A 20,900-nucleotide genomic window follows, 5' to 3' on the forward strand; every position below is an offset into this window, starting at 1 on the left:
CAGTAAAACTTTGAGGCTTCAAATATAAAACAAATTCACTCAGACTACTTGAGGATCTGGTCCAGATGAAGAGGAGAAAACCGCATACAGATTTACTTCTGCAGTAGAGCTTTGTAAGTCAAGGACATGGGCAGGAAAACCCACAAAACACATACAACAAAAAGTGTAATCTGAAAATGATTAGCCTTTTTCAAATATTAATAGGATTCGTTTCATCATTATTTAAAAATGTGCCCATTCTTGCTGAAGGTATCAATGAACATCACAAATTCCTCACTTCCTCCAGATGAATACAATGTTCTTGTTCCAATGTTCTATAGTACTTCTGTAAAAAAATGGCAACTGCAAAAATCATAAGCGCTTGAGACTGTTTCAGCATGTTTCATGGCTGGAGGGGAAAGGGAGGTTAGGATTTTTTGAGAAGGAAAAGCAGAAATGGAGAGCATGGGCAAAGTCCCACTTCTGCCCCCCCCTCCCTCTCTCGCTTACTCCCTTCTGCAAGATGAGGAGCAAGCCTTAGTCATGTTCTGCCTTTGCCAACACTGTTTCCAATAACTGGGAATGGGGCTGGAATGCTGGCCAGGAGGGCAACAGGTCTTCATTTCCGCATTCTACCAGAAACAGAAACAGGGTGACACGCATGTCCAGGAGATTTAAAAAAAAAAAAAAAAAAAAAAAAAAAAACAAAACACAACAACAAACACCCATCTCCCTCCTAACATTCAATGAAATCCCAAACTCCTGCATTACAAACACATCCTAGTTACCACCAGGAGGAGGCAATGTTTCTCTGAAGCTACACATCTAATCCATTTAATTCATACATGCTTTGAGTGTCTTAGATACTTCAGAAAACTAAATGACATAGCAATGCTGGGAATCTAAGCAGGTGTATAAATAATTGTAAAAAATGCAACAGCAGCACTGTAGCAACAGTAACAGAGAGAAGGCATATTAAATATAATTAATTATATTGCATGCTTTCAAAGTAAGTGGGGGGGGTCATACTATAAAGCTATAAAATTTCTTTTAGAAACTAATATACTGGTGTGGCTGTGATACAATATTCTGCAAATGGGCAATTATTTACTTAAAGGCAAGACTTGATAAGGAACAAAAACACATGCTTATAGGTAACCTGCTATATGGGGTAGATTTCTACTGCATCTGAGATCAACGTTAGCATGTACACCAGCAAGAAAAGGTCAGGTACAGAAAAATAGGAGAGCGTGTAGTTGGAACTAGTACTGCCTGCGAAAAAAATACCCATTGTTCAAAAACAAACAAACAAAATGCTGTTTTTAATGCTGTTGCTTGCACAAGCCCATTTCAAAACTGAAACTGGATGCAGATTTATGCCTTGTGCAAAGCCCGGTTGCTACTTTTAAAAAGGAATAAAAGAAAAAGCAAAAAAAAAAAAAGTGAGAAAATACTGAAAAGTGCCTTTTAACCGCTGCCAAATCAACATCAGTCTTGGGGGTGAATTATGATTGTTGGGTTTACTGATTATCTGAGGGGCAATGCTGTGGCAGCATGTTCAGGGAAGGTGGAACTAAATGCTAATGGACAATCTCTAGTCTGCTTGTTATTAATGCATGCCCAGTGCAAATTACCTGGCTCAGAGCTGCTGCTGCGAGTGTGCATGTAGATTTTAGAGCAGTGTGCAGTTAGACTTCTTCTTGGCTTTCTTCTTTTCCACTGGTGTTTTTCTATTAATCTGTCTGACCAGGTCATAGAAGATCTGAAACACATACAAATTAGTTAGATTTAAAATGAGACCATTGTTATTACATAGATCAGTAGAGATATGTTCACACAAGAACTCTGATCAACTAGAACGTCACATTGCTTGTCTGGACATACATTAAGAGGGGTTCGGATCGTGGACTATTCAGTAAATGCACATAGCTGTTGGGGTACAAGGGTAAAAGTCCAGTAGATTCTCACTCACCTCATTGACGTTGATCTTTGATTTGGCAGAGGACTCTAGAAAGGCACAGTTATTCCACTGGCGAGCAAGATTCTGGCCCTGCTCCTTCCCAACAACCCGCTCATCTTCCAGATCACACTTATTCCCCACTAGTATCATCGGTACCTAGACATAGCCAGCAACACCACACATGACCTCCTTTAAATGTGCATGCACTATAGCTGAGCAACTGGGACTCAACTCCAAATTGCTGATATCTTAATACAATAGTGAATTCATGTTTAATCTGTGTCGAACTCAGGGACTTCTTTACATTTGGCCTAGTGATCTGAAATTTGACAAAATGGAAATAGTTTCCAGAATTAGATATAAATGACATCAGTATTATGATTTGTAACGTAGGACCTGGTCATAAGGACAAGACATAGCATTTGATTCTGTAGGGTTAGCATCAAAACTACAAGGGTTTAGACTTTAGGTTTAAAAAGCTATACATATTGAAGCAGCAATGCTCACGTCCTCTGTGTCTTTGACCCGTAAGATCTGTTCTCTCAAGTCCTGCAGGTCGTTAAAGGTGGACTGTGCCGTGATGGAATAGACCAGAGCAAAGCCCTGCCCGTTCTTCATATACAGATCCCTCATTGCTGTGAACTGCTCCTATAAAATCACACAGACATACAATCTGGGTTTAAGGATCTCTTACATCTTTGACATGCACATTAGCTCTGCATCCCATAGTCTAATCTTAAAACAAATTAATTATCCGAAAGACTCTGGGTAGGGTCCTATAGCTATACTCAGTATAAAGTAAACTAATCTACTTTAGGGTTAACCCAGCAGTTTTTGCTCTATGGAGCACTCTATGGATCTCACATTTTAGTCCGTATAGTTAGATATTGTACTTACTGTTCCTGCTGTGTCGAGGATTTCTAGCATGCATTGCTGGCCGTCCACTTCTACTTGCTAGAGGGACAGAAGGAGCGCAAGCATATGAGAGGGTGAGCATACAAGCAGGAAGGCAAAGGCAACAGCAGCAAAAGAAAAAAGCAAAACGAAACAAACCAGTCCCCTCTACCACCCAAAAAATAAAGAGAAAATAAAATATTCACACAAACACCCCCCCCACAAAATTACCTTCCTATAGGAGTCTTCTATTGTTGGGTCATATTTTTCCACAAATATTCCCTGAACAAACTGGACTGTCTGTGGAGAAGAGAGACAGAAAGTGAGACAATGCCTACTGCGCATCCACACTGCAATCAATGGCACAATTAGGCAGTGGTCAAATGGAAGCATTTACGCACCTGCAAACTACTCAAATACATGGGAAAGAACTGGACCTATGGGTCTGATGCATCATGCTTTGATGCATTTGAAAGTCATCATTATCGTCAAATGGTTTAGGTTGTGCTTTCTCTCTTACCAGTGCAGACTTCCCCACACCTCCTGAGCCCAAGACCACAAGCTTATATTCACGCATGCTGGGGTCTCTGTGTGTACACCTCTACGGCCTGCCAACAAAGCAGAGAAAGACCCAGCACAAGTCATTGCAAATAACATACAGAGTGTTCGCCTGCTGGTCCCATGCTGTGGAAAGTTGTAAATACTCAGAGCGACAGAACAAAACAGATCAACCTCCCAAAAGAATGTGGCATTCCTCAGAGTGTACCATACCTGTCCATCTGCCCAATTACCTCCTCAACTTTAGCCACTGCCAACTCTGACTGTCTCAATCGTCCAGCAGACAGCACCACCCACTCAGGGAAATGAGAGTGTGCGCATGTTTTGCCCGAGACGCATGGAGCCACCTTTCAAACAGTTGCTCTCACGGCGCAGCACAGCCATGGGACATGCATGCGAACTGGCGAACAGGAAAGCCCAGCACCGTGGAACAACGGCACCAGAAAGGAACAAGTCCTGCTCACAGACTCGCAGCATTACTGGTTTTGGCATCCCGGGGTCAAGATAATATGATGCCACTCTCCTTGGCAACTTTACACCCGGAAGCTTAAGGAGCAAATTATAAAACAAAATGCATTTGAGGAGTTTTGTTTAGATATGCAGAGGGCACCTATTTAGTGACAGAAAGCGAAAAGGGTTTGCTGGTTTCTGTTAGGGCTATGGTTGACACAATGAGGTTGAAAAGAAAAGTTTAATGTGTAGCTACTGTCCGTCATCAAATTTCTATCTTCAAGCTGTCAAAACAGTCTCAGTTCTGTTGCAGTAGCTCTTCAGACAAAAAGCCAGCAGACGTGTGTGATAATGGCACAATTATGTCAGTTTAGCATAGCAGTCAGTCAATCACAGTTCTCACATTTATTTAGTCTCTGTTGGCTACATTTGCATGGATTAAGGCTGGTGGTACCTTGATCATGTTAGCTGGCCTGCTTAACTAGTTCTGCCACTTATTTTTATAATGCATTTTATATGTCTTAAAATCAATTTCCAAGAAACCTCAGTACAGTGATAAGTCCAAGAAATGGAGTGATGAAAACTACTCACTTGCATGCTTCCATTCTCCCTCCCTCCCTCGCTATTCCTGCCAGCTTTTCTCTCATCCCACATCTCCCGCTCAACAGTCCATATAAGGTTAGTTCACTCACTTCTCTCTCCCAGATCATTCCACAACAGCATCCACTTTCCATTGCATTCATCCATGCATTCTTTTCAATGACTGTATTGCAAGACCGATTATGCTGCCTTCCAAGTGCCACTGTTTGGTTACAAATGGGGAGCAAAAGTGCTGTGATGTACCGACAGTGAGGAGTCCAGGAGTTTGTAAACATGACTGGGTGTGTCTGCAGAAGGTTCTCTCTACATGCTCACTGTCTGACCTGAAGCAAGTGCAGGACAGTAATGCAGTTGTTTCCTCCCACAGCATCACAGGGAGACAAAACAAAAAGCACAAATCAACATCTTGATATGTTGACAAATGTTTGGTCAAACAAGTTTATTTTTACACAAGTACACAATATTGCAGTAAGCAGGAGCCACCAACAGACAGATCTTGCAGACCCCACTGTGGACAGCCAGCTTCATGACATGAGGGGGAATTTCTGCTAGGCATGTTCTTAGTACAGCTGAAACAATGCACACAAGACACGTGGGCACGATTTCCCTATCTGCTGGAAATCGGCACATTTGTTTTGTTTTATTTGACCATGAAGCACACTGCAGTTCTGGCTGGTTTGTGTGATTATAACAACCACATTACTGCTGCATATCCACATGCTGGTAAACCAACTCCTCGAAACTACAACAAAGTTAGGTGAACCTGTGACTGGCCCACAGGGCTGACTCAGACTGCATTTACTAATCAGTCCAGCGCAAACTGAACCATTTCTACACTTTGCTGCCTAGTCAAATGTGGATTCATGCCACTGTAGCAACCCCTATGTACTACATTGCAGTACCAACCACACACACACCTCATTAGCATTGCTAACGCACGCCTCAGCATGGCAAAACAATGGGAGAATGGTACGAAGCAAGTACTGTCCTTCAACCAGGCAAACAAACAAGTTCTTATATTAGCACAAATATGTCAAATTCAGGCTACCTTCAATATTACAACAGCTACAATATTAAAACACAAAAGAATATCCATAAAAGATATATTTGCAAAATGTATAAGGAATATTCATGTTGGTTTGAATGCCTCTATACTCCAGACCAGTAGGACTGCAGGTGAAGCCTTCCCAGTGAGTGCTGCTACAGACCTGTGCAGACTAAATAGACAGCACCAACTGGCTTTGAGCTATGTGGAGTGCTAGCAGGCTCCCATGCAGAGCTGATAATACTAGCTGCAGCTCTGTATTGGTGGCAGGTGCAGAGATATCAAACAGCAGGCCTAAACAGGCAGCCCCTTACTGCTCGATAAACTGGCAGTTAATCTCTCGCTTGCTCATTTCCAGTGATAAGAGCTGCAAGCAGCGATTGTTAGGCTGCTTTAATCAATCACTCATGCAGACACAAAATTTAACTGCATACAAACTCAGTGCTTAGTCAAAACTGGCACAGGACTAGAGAAAGGGCAAACAGCTGAGAGAAAGGGCATGGAATATATTTTTGACTTCAAAAGACCAAAAGCGGGGGGAAAAAAAAAAAGAAGAAGAGAGAAAGCAAAATTAAATCACAACAGTTCTTGTTTAAATGGAGAGACTCATGTTCGTTATGTATTCTAAAAATGATCAACTATTACATCCCATTTAGTAATATTCCCCAGCAAGAGGAAAAAATAAATAAAACAAACACTCAAAAAGAGCACAATGAAGAGTCATGACATTTGTATTCGCAGATGGCCCTGACCAACCAGGATGTTCCAAAATCTTCCACTAGTTTTCTCTCATAGTGCTGTCATTGAGGTCAAGTAGATGGTAGTACCTCCACAAAACCACCCGGTATTGTTCATTTTCAGGGGGTTGGAAAATGTAATCAAATGTTCATAATGGTGAGAAAGTGTCTGCCTCCAGTTCTGGAGATCGGGTGGCTGTGATCACAGCCTGCGCATGCTTCTATGTCCCAATGAGTTGAAGCCCTGACAACGCCCTATACAACAGTCTGGAGTGTGTGCAATGAAACTCAAAACATACGCACCAGCTGCAAATGACAACTCCCTACTTAAACTGTTCCCAGAAGGCAAGCAGAGTTTACTGACTATGCCAGGCAAGAGGGGAAGACTGAGTAACAGCAAATGACTGCATGGTTGGACAAGCTGTGTAAAAACAGTTTCATTAACATTTACTAAAACAAACAGCACATCACACTCATGTGTCTAGCTCTTGCAGAGCAATGAGCCCACATCAAATCTCTCACTACCTACAGATACATTCCTGTATGGCTTACAACTGAGGGATCAGAACAACAGATGACCGTTTCAAATCTGCGTTCGTTCCAGACATCCAGAGAAGCAGAAGCCTTCATTCCACCCTACGGTCAAGTGCTTTTCACAGTTGCCTTTTCAGCATCTTCATGAAGTCTCTGCAGAATCCACAACCAACATAAGTGACAGTAAACAAAGAATGAGAACGCATCATTCGCAGCTACGTATCCGTGACTTAATCGTGTTCATTTATCCTGCTCAGTAACTCGGCAGACTCAGTATCCATTGGAACAAATGGTATGCTGTTTATAGGTTACTACTTGCTTGCAAAAAAAAAAAAAAAAAAAAGGTTCATTAATAAAAATTTTGTACCAAACAATTTTTTTTCTAGCCAACAAACCAAATGCAGAAAGCTCTGTACTGAGCTGTTTCCAATAATATCTTATGCAAAAGCTAGCTTAGCATTTAATTTGTCTTGACACGCAACAGGTCATCTGACCCAGTGACTGATGCAAGAACTCAGCTCATTTCAATTATATTTGTATAGCACTTTTTACAAATGTTGTCAAAGCAGTTTCATGGATATCCAGATCAGCAAGTAATCCATGCTGAAAGAAAATCTCCCAGCTGCCTGGAAAAAAAAAAAAATAGAACCAATTAAAATAAAAACTGATTCAACTAATAGGGCACACTTTCAGTTTTGATACCAGCAGCAAAAGCATTGGTGTGAGAGATCACAGCACATCAGGAGACAGACACTCTCAGAACAGTGAGTGCGCTGTCAAAACATTGCCTTTGAGGCACTCCCTTTGCTGGGCTTTGTTCCCAGCTGAGCCTTGAAACAACCCTGTAAATACCACTGTGGTCAAGGATACAAACGAATCAGACTTAATAGATCTACTGACCACACCATCTGCTCAGGGGAAAGTCTGAGTGACATACCACAGACTTGCTCACGTACTGGCCGAAACGACTAAGGTATTATCTAATAAAGGAAGCAACTGCACCACATCCACAAGAAGTTTAAAGCTCAATGAAGTAGTTTTGTCCCCTTTCACTGTCCCCGTGCCTCTAACCACACACGCACATGCACACTGACATCAATGACTCCAGATAATTTCCCCGTAAAAGTATAGCCTGAACAATCTGTCCTGAAGGGAACATTGAGCAGCATGTTAAATGCAAAGCTCAGATTCCTATTACACACCAAGCATGGTTCTGTACTATGCCTTTAAACCAAAATGGATAGACGCACCATTCAGCTGCATTTCAGAAATACATCACAGAGGATTTGAAGTGGCCTAGCATCAGCGTGGTCTCCCTGGCCAATAGTTTGGCCTGGAAAACAGTACACTTTCAGTCATTATAGTGGTGGTCTACAATAGTTCCCCAATCACAGCCAGGACATAAGAATAGGCATGGTTTTGGTTTCATTAGTTATTTAGCCCATTATTTACTGCAAATTATTATGAACCACCTTACTAAAGTTATAGACACTGGTCACTGTATTCACCGACGTGCTGACTTCAAAAAATAAAATAAAATAAACAATTACTTTCATAAACTAAAGTGAAAATATATAGGCCATCATTAAAACTAAATGGAAAAAAATATTTGTTACAAAAAACAAACCAAATTTTTAAATTACGACGACAATACAACTAGTTAAAAAAAAACCACAACATTTCTCTAAACACTGAAAATAAATGAGTAAGCTTACTAGATGTCCAATGAAAACTAGGCCTAAGTCACTTGTCTACACTATTATCTGCTTTTAAAATTTAACACCAGCACAGAGATCTCACCAGAATTTGAAGCAGAGGAAAAGAAAATGAACCTGCATTTACCATAAATTCTGGATTATTCCAGTGATCACCTGATGTCTACACCACAGATAACTGCTGCCAGCTAGGCTGCCATCAGTTCAAACGAGAATACCCTGGTGTATGATGTCTCAGATACAGGGTTGCAAAGATCAAACTACTTGGATGATTGAGGGAAAAGTTTATTTCACTGCTGGAGATACATTTTGCTTACTTGTAGGTCAAGCTAATAAATTTAGCATTGAAAATGACAGCAACAACAAAAACAATCAAATCCAAAATCAAGTGAGATCTCTGGAACTAGCCAATGCTAGTTTGAGTATTCTGTTAGGCTATTATTTTAATATGACTCCTATTATTCTATAGACATACTAAAAGATATCAGCAAATCCCATGAAAGTGTGATTAATAATAATAAATTATTATTAACTGGGGAATGTTATATACCTGGTCAGAAATTCTAAGCATCTCAGAGAGCCAGCCTAGGTCTTCATGTCCACAGGCAAACTGATATGGTCAGTTTCAAACCACTGATCAATGGGGTTTCAAAAGCAATTGAGAAAATAATTGCTCCTCATTAAGCATTGACTCCTTATTAGAAATTATTCAGAGGTCACAATGTGTCGCCAATTTAGTTATTGGTAAGCAAGATGAGAAAACAATCAGGTCCTTCTGGAAAACAATGACGTTTTGCGTGCAAGATATTACACTAGTGAGGTTAGCAGCATACTGTACCTAAAGCAGAGAAGGTGGCTTTGCTCCTAAGCAGTTTATCTACATTTAAAAAAGAAGACAGCACCCCACTCTTCATATAGCTACATCAGAAGTGAGCAGAGAGCAAAAGACATGTGAAATTAGAAAAAGGAAACTAGTACTGCAAATAAGCCTCACCTTTTTCTATACATGCACAAGACTGTGGTACTAGACCATTAGAGGACATTATAATACAGTGCCTACAGAATATCATACCCCATCAAAATCCTTGCCTTGTCACATTATACCAGGAAAATAAAACCTGAAAGTCAGGTTTACACAGTATAACCCTCCAATGTTTTGTTTTATTTTTATCTGCCAAATTAGAATTTAAATTAGTAAAATGCCTGCTTTGGATAGGTAACCAGCCCCTTAAAGTAATCATTATAAACTCCATCAGATACAACCATCACCTTCCAGATCATACACCAGACTAATTGGCCCACACCTGACATCAACTGCCATGGCTTTGGTTTTATTCTGATCTAATCAGCCATTCCTTGGGGATTCCACTACTAGTATTGCAGGTTAAATACTAACATTCACCATGATTGGATAGCTGATTTCAAAAAGGGCTCCATGGTTGTGGAAAGGCACAAGAGGAGGATACAAAAAGATTCCAGCAGCTTTAACTACACCTCCGAGTACCGTTCAGATCATCATCAAGAAGTAGAAAGCATATGAAATTACCAACACCCTGCTCGGATTGAGCCATCCCTCCAAACTGGATGACCAAGCCAGGAGGACATTGATAAGAGAAGCTTTGAGAAGAGGCCAATGGCAACTTTGAAGAACCTACAAGTCCGTATGGCTGAGAGTGGTCAGTCTGTGCATGTGAATCTCACAAGCTTTACACAATGCTGATAGCAAGAAAGAAAACATGCCATGATGAGTGTCATTTGCACTTTGCAAAAACATTCAGAAGATTCTAATATTATGTAGCAAAACGTTTTACGGTCAGACGAGACCAAGATTGATCTTTTAGGAATTAACTCCAAGCAGTACGTTTGGTGAAAACCAAACACAGCACATCAAAGACACACCATACCTACCGTGAAGCACGGTGGTGGCAACATTATGTTATGGAGATGTTTCTCTTCAGCTAAAACTGGGTAATTGGTTAGGATTGTAGGGCAAATTGATGCTGCCAAGTACAACAAAATTCTTGAGGAAAACACGACAGCAGAAGACGGGCAAGAGGTTCTCCTTCCAGCACGACGACCCTAAACACACCGCCCAAAAAAAAAGGGCAGTGGCTTAAGGGGAGGAAGGTGAATGTAGCCAAGTCAGCACCTTACCAGTGCATTACCAGTCACCACAAAATTTGACTGAACTCGAACAATTCTGGATAGAAGAATGGGAAAAGCTGGTAGAAACCATATCTGACTCATGGCTGTAATTAAAGCAAAAAAATAAAAATAAAATAAAGTGGCTCTACAAAGTACTAAATAAAGGGACTGATCAATTTTCCAACCCTGTTATTCTAGTTTTTAATTTTTGTATTAATTTTCAGAAGTTTCCTTTTTCTCTCTGATTATTTGAATATTGCAAAGCAAAATGTGTAAAAGCTGGAGAAATGAGTTTTGATTTCTGGCTGTAAGACAAAAAAGGTGACTTTCTCTAGGCACTGTATTAAAATGAATATATGTTAGGAATAAAGTGAGTGATGGGACTAAAGATAGAATTTGTGTGTGAAGGAGACTACATGGGGGGGGGGGACTGTCAAGCTCATCAGCTCAGCTGTTTGTGTATGAAATGTATGAAATGCCACTGTGAGTGGTTGCCAAGAACTGGAGAGCTCTCCCCGTATTCATACTCCACCATAAAAGATACTGCCCACACAAGCAGCACTGCAGGCATCGATGGACATAACCAACAAGACAAAAAACAAGTCAGGTTCTGGACTGTGGATTAAGTGTAGGCTTGTGTAAAGTTATTAGGAGCTAATGGTTTTCCCAGACACAGATTAAACCTAAACAAAAACAAACAAGAAAACATTCAATCAATCATTTCAGTCTAAGGCATGGTTTACTGTCTAGACAGATAACCCACAATTACCATGATTACTTCACTTGCATGCAAAACCCTGAGCTGACCAAAAGGATGTATGAAGTAAGATTTCTGTTTTTCCATGGCAACAGTGATATGATAATCTTGAGATTGTAACTACTTATGCAAAATGTATCCATTTTAAAATAATGATTAATAAGCAATCTACATTCTCATAACTCAGGTTTTTCCCTTCAACTGGTCAGCCTTTTCTGAATTGTCATTTAGCATTGTGTTGTAGGCAAAAGACTCCTGATTGAAGTGCATATTTTTCCATTTGTGACCTTATATTAACAATACAAAACCAAACACCTTTTTTCCTTCATGTTTTCAGCACAATTACAATTTTTTAAAAACATGAATAATTCCTGCAGAAATGTATCAAACCCATGACAAATTCAGTGTTTATTTACTTTGATGGAATAATTCGTGTACAATTTGTCAAGACATTTTATTAATGCTTGCATAATAAGACTATGTTAGGATTACATAAAATCTTATTTAAACTCAGGGGTGAAAACACAAATCAAGGATACATTTGTGTAAATCCTTCTCATAAGTCATGTGACCTAAAATGTGAATGACTTGATATGCGCACAGGACATAAGTTTAAATGTTTTTAAAAACGTTTAGTATAAAAAATATAGAAGAAACATGTGCTGCTCACAACGTAAAGAGAACAGGCAATAACAGAAAATGTAGTTAGTGTTGCATCTGTATACAGAAGAACGAGCAGGTAGAGAGTAGGCCGACTCAGTATCGTCGATAAGCGTTGTCGTGCCACAAACAGCTACAACAGCATTACCTCTATATAGCTAGGTTAAGCGTGCTCCGGTGAAAATTGATAGGATAATTACCCTTAAAACAGCACATGCATGTCTTTAATAGTTTCTTAGCTAGCCAAGTTAGCACACTGAGGTACGTTCATGTACGGTTATACTGGAATACAATATACTTGGCGCCAATCGAAAGCTTACAAACTGTCAATGTCCCCATGTTCAGCCAACTAGGTATTCTGATTGTCAGTACCGAGACTAATGAAACTTGCCAAGATAGCTATCTGTATAAACTCATTGGTCTAAGAGTTAATATTAACTCTTTGTAAGTTACACACAGGAAATATGAAAGTACCTGCTAGTTTCATGTGTAAAGTAGGGTTAAGCATAGGTAGCTACTATAACTAGCTAGCAAGCTAACATAACTGTCACATGTACTAACTAGGCTAGATAAGATAACTAAATAAGTTGACTCGTCGATGGAACCGCAAATTAAGGTACCATAAACTAATTAGCTAGCTCAGTCTGAGACGTTAACTAGCAGTCTGAGACGTTAGTTAGCTAGCTATAAAAGATTATATTTGAACGTAACACGCTAATCTTAGCAAGCTAAACTAACCTAGCCAAACTGCGGTATGACATCTGTTGACGTTAACTCGACATCCACCTAACGTTAGCTGCTTTGGACCTCTATATATAACGTTATCTAACTAGCATAGATAGCGTTAGCTAACTTTTAGCTAGCGCTCTCTTTTTGGTAATTTAGGTAACCTAGCGATGTATTTATTAGAATAAACCTAAACAAACGTAACCGGTCAGCCGCGAACTATTCTGGGCATATGAAGAAAACCTTCACGTGAATATAGACAGGCACTGAAGACAACGCAGAAAGTTTTAAATTGTGTAGCGACACCTAATTTGACGCCGCCATATTCAAGCTTTGAAATGCATGGTACGAGACGACAGCAATTCTTTTAGCTTAGCCTGCCAATGCTAACCAGCTAACTAACCAAACATTGCAATGGTTCATGCGGGGCTAGCGACGTCTGCTATCTCTGTAGCTCAGCAGCGTACGCCGGCCTGTACTTATGTGCCCAGTTTTTAAGATATCCATACTACCGAGACCTTCCTATTCAGACTCGGAGTCGATCTTAAATTCCTGGGTCGTAAACAAGCTACTCTGATTTCACGAAGAAACCCTTAAAGTTGGCTGTGTACTCACCGTGTCTTGTCCTCCCCGCCGATCCTCTGGCGTTGAGAACAACTCCTGGCTCACTGTTGCAAACGTCATTCTCCTACTTCCCACTGGCGTCCTTAAAAGGGCAATGGTGCAGATATGCTGAGGTGAAGAGGTTTGGCTAATGTTAGTAATACAGCGACTAAGCAGCGCCTGTAAGTTCGTAAATTAGTTGCGGAGACAGCTTCAGAAAGGCTGCAGGAGCTGTTCGTAGGCATGCGACTAGACTACGTAAACAAATTTCTCAGAGTTTGCAACGGGTTCAACGGGTTTGCAGTAGCTCATTGCCCAGTTTAAAAACAGCGTAGATCTAGCCTATAAAATCATAAGGCCCGTGATAAATTCGAATAAGTTATAAACACTGGATTACTTTTATACGCAAATAATTAATTGTAATATTTCATGTAGTCAGGACACATGTAGGCCTATCGTAAAAAGATTTGCTGCATGTACACATTTTTACTGGGCAAGTAGGACTAAGGTATGAGCGAGGTTTTATGCAGCACAACCATTTAATTTCCAATACAATGTTACATAGCACACAAACATAAATGCAATGCTGTGAAGTTGGGAATTCAAAAAGAAGTACTGAAGGGAGTGCAGGATTTTCCTCAGCTGGAGTTTCCAGAAACAACCCCTGGCTACTCATTGTTCAAATATAGCTGAGGAAACAGATGCAGTCAGACAGTAGGAAACATCTGAGATCTGTTTGGGCGTGTGTTCCCCAGCCAGCGCTGTCTGTAACCATGAATGTCAAATGAACATTTGTAGGTTAACTAACCAAGGTGTAGATTTTTGTGGGTTACAAAGATAAATAGAATCTTTGGTGTCAGCCTACAGTATTTTGAACAAAAGGGAGTGGTGGATCATCTAGTTTTATCTTCAAGAATTATAAAGTACTTTAAAGCTGATGTAAGCCATTTTTAAAAACACTTTAGCTAAACTGTCTTTACATCCTTTGCAGCTACCATTTTGTCCTTTATACCCATGTTGTGCCTATTTTTATTTATATATTAATTTGTAAATTAGTGCTGGAATACACATGCATATATGTGTGCAAAGTATTAAATCAAAGTCACAAAATCAAAGTCTGTTATGTCTTGTTGCAGCTAAATTTTTCTCCCATTTTTCTCTTGTAATCTGTCTACCAGTTGGATAGTTTATATGTGAGTATTTTGGCTATTGAATCATCATGTCTCTGTTTTTAGAAACTCTGAAGCTAATTACTTTAATAATTATCCTCTTCATTTTTGGGACAATGTTTACCTTATATATTCAGTGCCTTGTAAAATTATTCAACCACTTTAAAAGTGACTTTTAAAAGTCACCAGATTCATTTGGATTACAAATTGTGCTTTGATCTTTTGTGCTGTATCATTTTTATTTTAAAAGACTGGCCCTCAAAATTTATTATTTTCAAGTGATATTGGTTTTGTGTAAAACTGAAAATATTCATTGATAAATATTACATCTGAAAATTACTGTTTGTATAAGTATTCATCCCTGAGCTATGGAAGCTCCAGGTTTACACAGATTAAAGATATTGCCCTGACAAGGACACAGTTGACTTGCAATTTGGCTATACATGTGAATCATTATGAAGTCAACCCTTTCAGGATAAAAGACCTCCTTAATTCAAGTAACATTGGTCAAACTGAAGGAAAGATATGAAAATAAATACCACAAAGCATTTTAAGGAAATTAGCGCTAAAATTATAAATATGCACAAGATGGAGAAAGGCTACACAATCATCCCCAAGTGTTTTACTATCACTGAGCACTGTTGGATAAATGGTGAGGAAATCAAGACTGTATCATACCACCCAGGCACTGCCTAGACAAGGCCATCCCTCAAAAGTCAGAGGAAGCAGAGGACATGAGACAGCACAGAAGGAACTACAGATTTCAGTGGATGAGACTGGTATGAACGTGCAGCAGCCAGTGATAAAGATTTCTGCCTACAACTGGCCTGTATGGGAGGCTCTCTAGAAAGAAGTCATTACTGAAGGAAAAAATACATCAGAGCAAGTCTAGAGGTGCTAGGATGCATCAGAGTAAGAGCTAAAATTTGACTGTCCTATGAAGAGACAAAATTGAGTTTTTGGCCAAAATTCAAAATGTGGTAAAAACCCAACACTGCCTACTCATCAAAACACCATCCCAACAGTAAAGTATGGGTGTGATCTTTTCACACCAGGGCCTGGGCATCTTAAAATTGAAGAATGTATGGCTGGGTCAAAATACAAACAGATAATGTTAAACAATCGGCTTCAGCCTGCTAAGAAACTAAAGCTTGGGAAAATAATCAAACAAACCTGAACAACCTGGAGCAAATCCTCCAGGAAGCATGTGTAAAAATCAACCCTAAACAGTATGCATAGCTGGTAGAAAGCTGTTATTTCAGCAAAACAAGGTTCTACCAAGTGCTAGTCTCAAAAGGGTCAACAATTATTTGAGAAACAGTTTTATTTTTAAAGCTCCTACAACCTGGGCCGCATTTTCAGTTTCCACCTGTTATTTTGTTCAAATATATGTAAATATAAATGTAAATTTACAACTACACCCAGAACAACCAAAGCTGATGACTTCAAAAAGCTCATTTTGTCCATCATAAATATGTGTAATGGCCCAAGTGCCACAGGGCAAGGATCAGGACACACAGATTCCCTCAACCTGGACAGACATTTAGACTAAGGTGCGGCTACGGCATTCAGCGGTGGGTCCGGAGGCACAGCTACGACGTTCCGCTGTGGCAGCTTCCTTGGTGGGACCCAGCCTGGACAAACAACATATCGTACCCACATGCACCGTGGGTGCACACAACGACGAGTGCGCCTGAAGACAAACACAAAAGGCGCATGGATACAACACCTGCAGGAAGGGCAGGTGCTGGAGGCATGTCTTTGGCCCTGCAGGACACGCAGAGGGGCACGTCCGCCCCGGGTCCGGACGTACTGCTATGGACTACAGCCCACCTGTCGCCAGCTGCCCAGGGAGAGCCCATCTTAGAGGTGGAGCCCTTGAAGCAGTCCTCTTCCTCGGCTTTGGCTTTCCGTCCAGTGCTCATGGCCTCTACCTGGAAGAGAGAACACAGGCAACAGCAGCACAAACCAGGGACCTAGCTCACTCCACTAGACCACTTACATAGCGGTCCCAGTGGAGACAATCGGCTCTCCATTGTCCCAGTTTGGTATTACCAAGTCTAGTACTAGGTAGCACTAAGAAATTCCAGGGGGGTTTCCCTCCTTTGCTGGAGCACGATCTGTCCTCCTCCTCCGATGTGGCCGCGAGCTCTGGACGCGGTCCTCTCTCCAACATCCAGGGATCCAGGCAACAGCTTGGGATGTCGGAAGTAGGGGCCCTTGGGAAAAAACGTGGCTAAGGGAATATCCCCTAGCTTTAGAGTAGCATGATTATTCCCAAGAAGTGCCTGCTCAGAGCTCTCCCAATAGCTCAACCTTGAGTGCATCCCCGTGAGCAGTCCGTTTTAATGCTGAGAGAGTAGGCGACCTGTGACAGTCTGTTTTTCTGTAACGGCCCGAGTGCAGCAGGGCAAGGAGCAGGATACACAGATTCCTCGATGTGGACAGACATTTATTGGACACTACACAAATGGTAAACACTATGGCACTCATGTGGAACAAACAGGGTGAACATAAGGAATGTAAAATACAGCATCAGAACCAGGAACACAACCATAACCAAAGACAGAGGAAGAGGCACACGTCAACAGGGGTTTAAATACATACAAATATAACAACAATAAACCATGTGCAGGTGTGTGCTAAGAACAGGGACGTGGTTAGAAACAAGACAGTGTATGATCTCTCACTGCATGCAGCAGGCCTTACCATGTGAAGTGGGAAAGGGAGCATTCTGTGACAATATATACCCAGAGTAAAACCTAGGGTGCCTTGGAGACTCTCAGGGAATGTAACCATCTTCTCCAAAAACAAACAAAATGCATGTCAATTTTATTAAATACATTTATTGTATTTAATTTTTAGGTTTAGTATGTTATTTTTAGTGGTTTATATTGAGTAATCAAATGTCACCATTTGTCAAAAGGTTTGGTGTAGATTTCCTAAGGAAATCAACATTTAAAGGCTTTATAGAGGAGGGTCCTTGGTGGTATCCAAAACCTCCCAATGATGAGCAGCCTTTTATTATTGCTCTTAGTTTGCAGTGCACTGGGTCATCATATACTGCTTTTAACCTTGCATGTTTTACTGCAAAACTCAATATGTAGCATAGCCTTAAACTTGACTTATTTTTAAAGTAGTACATTAGTCATGCTTACATTCTAGTTAGAATGCTAATATCCAGGGAGGTAGAGCTGGGAAAATGAGGTTTGCCAAACCAATAAGCCATCATTTTTTTAAATACTGAAGCTTTCATTTGTTAGGGTCAAAGTCTTTTAAATATTGTTGAGCTATTTATCTGCATATCAAATAAACTGGCGTGTGCACACAGTTATACCATGTTACTATGCAGCTTCCTTACAAAGTGAAGGAGTTCCCCTGGGAAGAGAAGAGAAGCCAAGTTTCAGTTTTTTTGTAGACTACCATGAAGTGTCAGCTAGAGGGCGCCTGTGCGAATAAAGAACAGAAGGTGAAATGAGTTGTAGGTGAGTGCAATGATCAATAAGCGGAAGATTGGGACATGGGATGTGTTGAGGAGTGTCTGTGTTTGGCTGGGTGTTCCCACCACTAGGGGGCAGAGCCTAACAGGTTTAAGGTTGCTGACAAATAATGATTTTTGACTTTGTAATTTTAATATATTGGTTTGCAATAAACAATTTGTAACAACCCATGTAAGTCTTTTTTTATCCAGATGAATCTGATTATTTGACTGTATATTAGCAAGCTGACAACAGTTAGTCCAAGTCTAATGAGAATGCATAATTTAAAAAAATAATAATTGAGAATGGTCTAATGATTCACTCTGAGAGTGGAAGTCCTCTTCCTGCAGAAGAATATATGAATGGATGAATAAATGAACGTTGCACTGTTGCCCTTTTTACACATACTGTGATGCAGGCCACATCTGTAGTCTCTGTGGTAATAATGGAGCCATAGGAGACCTCTGTCCTTCATTCAAACAGGTAGTCATAGTAAAAAAAAAAAAAAAAATCAAATGAGGTGCGGAGAAAATTAAATGGAACCAAAATACATAAGACACGGAAAATACGCAAGCTGGGAGGGACTAATTGTGACAGATAAGTCATATTCTATATGATCTTATACCTTTATTCATATTTACAGCTTTTTTCAAAGTTGATATTTTTACTGTCATAGGTGGTGAAAATTTCATAACTTTCCTTCAACCACATGTTTACTATAACATACACCGACTAAATATGAAGGCCGGAGTATTTTCTGCGGTCTCTTATTGCTTGGTTGTTTGTTTTTTATTGTAACAGTAACAGTTTATTTTTGTGTATTTATGTAAATATACTGTAAACATGTAGTACTGCTGCAACACAGCAATTTCCTCGGTTTTATTTACTGTGATACAGCAGTTCATTTTATGGGTAGATTTGTGAACAGTTACATGAATGTAATTACTGTAAATGGCTTATTCAGTGGCTGGTTTTGAGGTCTGGTTTTGGTTTGTGTGTGTACATACCTGCTGTATGTGTATTGTATTCTGTGTGGAGCATTGGGTTTTGAAGAGTGTGTGTAGAGTTTGTCAGTCAAAGGTTTTTCTATGCTGGTGTAAGGTTTTGAGAATAGTTTATATGGTTAAGAGCTTTGAGTTTTAGTATTGTGCAATGTACAGAGAAATGTGTATAACAAATCATAAAAAAAAACTGTAAAAACACTGTCTCTGGTGTTGGCCCAATCCATAGGTTACATGTACAACTATATCACAGTGTTTCATAATGTAATGAAGGCAGTGACCAGCAAACAGCTTCAAATCTGGGTCTTCCAGGTGTAAAACATGTGCACTGACTACCAGACCAAAGAAAAAACATTACACTCTCCTTCAGGACTTGATCACCTCTGGCAAACGGCCCTCTTCTTCAAGGAGCACATCCTTGCTCTTTACACATTCCATATGTCCCTCACGCATCCACTCTTCATACAGGGTCACACCCTTGCACCTCGCCACAGCAAGGGGGTTCCTTTGACCCCAGGCACACTGTCAATGGCCTCACGAGACTGTCCCACATCTGACATCATTTGTATCAAAGGTAGAGGGCAGGAACCAACACTAGTTTAGTTTATAGACCATATGAAGCTTGTGACTAAGGCCAGGATTAATGTCATATATTTAGGGGTGGAAACTTACATTTGTGTACACTTCCTGAAAATGATCTGCATTAATGGACTGTGTATTTGTCTATTCCACAGTAAAAAAAAACAAAACAAAAAAAAAACTTAGAGCCTTGTAATAGTAAGAAAAAAAGCTCAGTGTGGACATAGAATTTCCCCTCCACACGAACAAGAACAGCTAACGAACAATGACAGACAATGTGGTACAACACACAGGGGTTTAAATACAAACATAAATAAAACAACGAACAAGGTACAGATGTGTGTTTAACAAGGGGGTTTGGCAACAAACAAGGAGGCAGTCACAATGAACACAGTCAACAGTAGACTGCAACTGGACGTGGTTGGCCATACGACGTGATCAGTGGGAAGGGGAGCGTACTGTGACAAATGGTAGACTCCATACCGAATCCATCTATTCTAATAAGAATTAGCAGTAATAACAATATCTTGATATAATTCTTTTTTTATGGAAGGTCTGATTACTCAGTCTACAGCACCAAACTTCAGTTAGTTACTGTGAAGAATAATTTAGCCAAAACTCATCCAATATCACGAGTGAACACATCTTTGAGCATTCTACATGGGTCCATGGAAGGAGTGTAGTCTGTCATAGCATGCCCATATTTATTGCTGCACACTGCTATGAAAGAAAGACCACAGCACCAGAAAACGCCGATTTCTTTCTAAATATAAGCTTCTAAAACTTTTTTTTTTTAAATGTTCATAATAATGTAACGTTGAAGACGTGATGAGCGAACACACTTGCGAAGTGCCGGCGCATTGTACGTTATGAATAACAGAATTAACGGAGGAAGCCATAATTTAAACAACAGACAGACAGGATAGAATAAATGAACAATAATTTAAGGGTGACCATGAATAAGGAAAGTAACATGGACCGACACCCTAGCGAGATATACCTAAGCACACTGACCGACAAACAAGAGACGCAGAAACAAGGTTTAAATAGAACTACAATTAGGGACAAACTCGGAACAGCTGGAGACAAAAGGGAGGCGACACATAACCATGGAGATTGACGAAAACCCGGAAGTGAATAGGTTGCCCGGGAAACGGGGAACGCTCAGGTCTGAGGGCGTGACAAATAAGCTGATATGTAAAAATTAAATATAGTTTTAAGAGCCAGTATATTTTTCATTTACAGTAGACACCAAAGACATAAAACCTTTGGTAAAACATAAAAAACGAAGTCTGAAGTCATCCTCTAA

At 40.1% G+C, this 20,900-nt stretch overlaps 1 protein-coding gene across 1 annotated transcript; it reads right to left on the minus strand.

Moving 5' to 3' along the window:
• Positions 1-126: 126 nt before the first annotated feature.
• rap1aa (RAP1A, member of RAS oncogene family a) lies at positions 127-13,564 on the minus strand. Its single transcript, XM_027001352.2, has 8 exons — positions 13,376-13,564; positions 3,354-3,441; positions 3,065-3,133; positions 2,837-2,893; positions 2,447-2,587; positions 1,952-2,095; positions 1,614-1,741; positions 127-611 (listed from the first exon to the last, which is right to left on the minus strand). The coding sequence occupies exons 2-7, from the start codon at positions 3,408-3,410 to the stop codon at positions 1,652-1,654; spliced, it is 558 nt and encodes a 185-aa protein (XP_026857153.1). The 5' UTR covers positions 3,411-3,441; positions 13,376-13,564; the 3' UTR covers positions 127-611; positions 1,614-1,651.
• Between the last annotated feature and the right edge of the window lie 7,336 nt (positions 13,565-20,900).

This window comes from Electrophorus electricus, chromosome 23 (genome assembly GCF_013358815.1).
Source record: "Electrophorus electricus isolate fEleEle1 chromosome 23, fEleEle1.pri, whole genome shotgun sequence".
NCBI lineage: Eukaryota > Metazoa > Chordata > Actinopteri > Gymnotiformes > Gymnotidae > Electrophorus > Electrophorus electricus.

Coding starts and splice junctions, on each gene's coding strand:
- rap1aa (XM_027001352.2), bottom strand. CDS start 3,410: ATGCGTGAATATAAGCTTGTGGTCTTGGGCTCAGGAGGTGTGGGGAAG. Junction 3,134..3,353: donor GTGTGGGGAAGTCTGCACTG/GTAAGAGAGAAA, acceptor TCTTCTCCACAG/ACAGTCCAGTTTGTTCAGGG. Junction 2,096..2,446: donor GGGTCAAAGACACAGAGGAC/GTGAGCATTGCT, acceptor GGCTATGTCTAG/GTACCGATGATACTAGTGGG.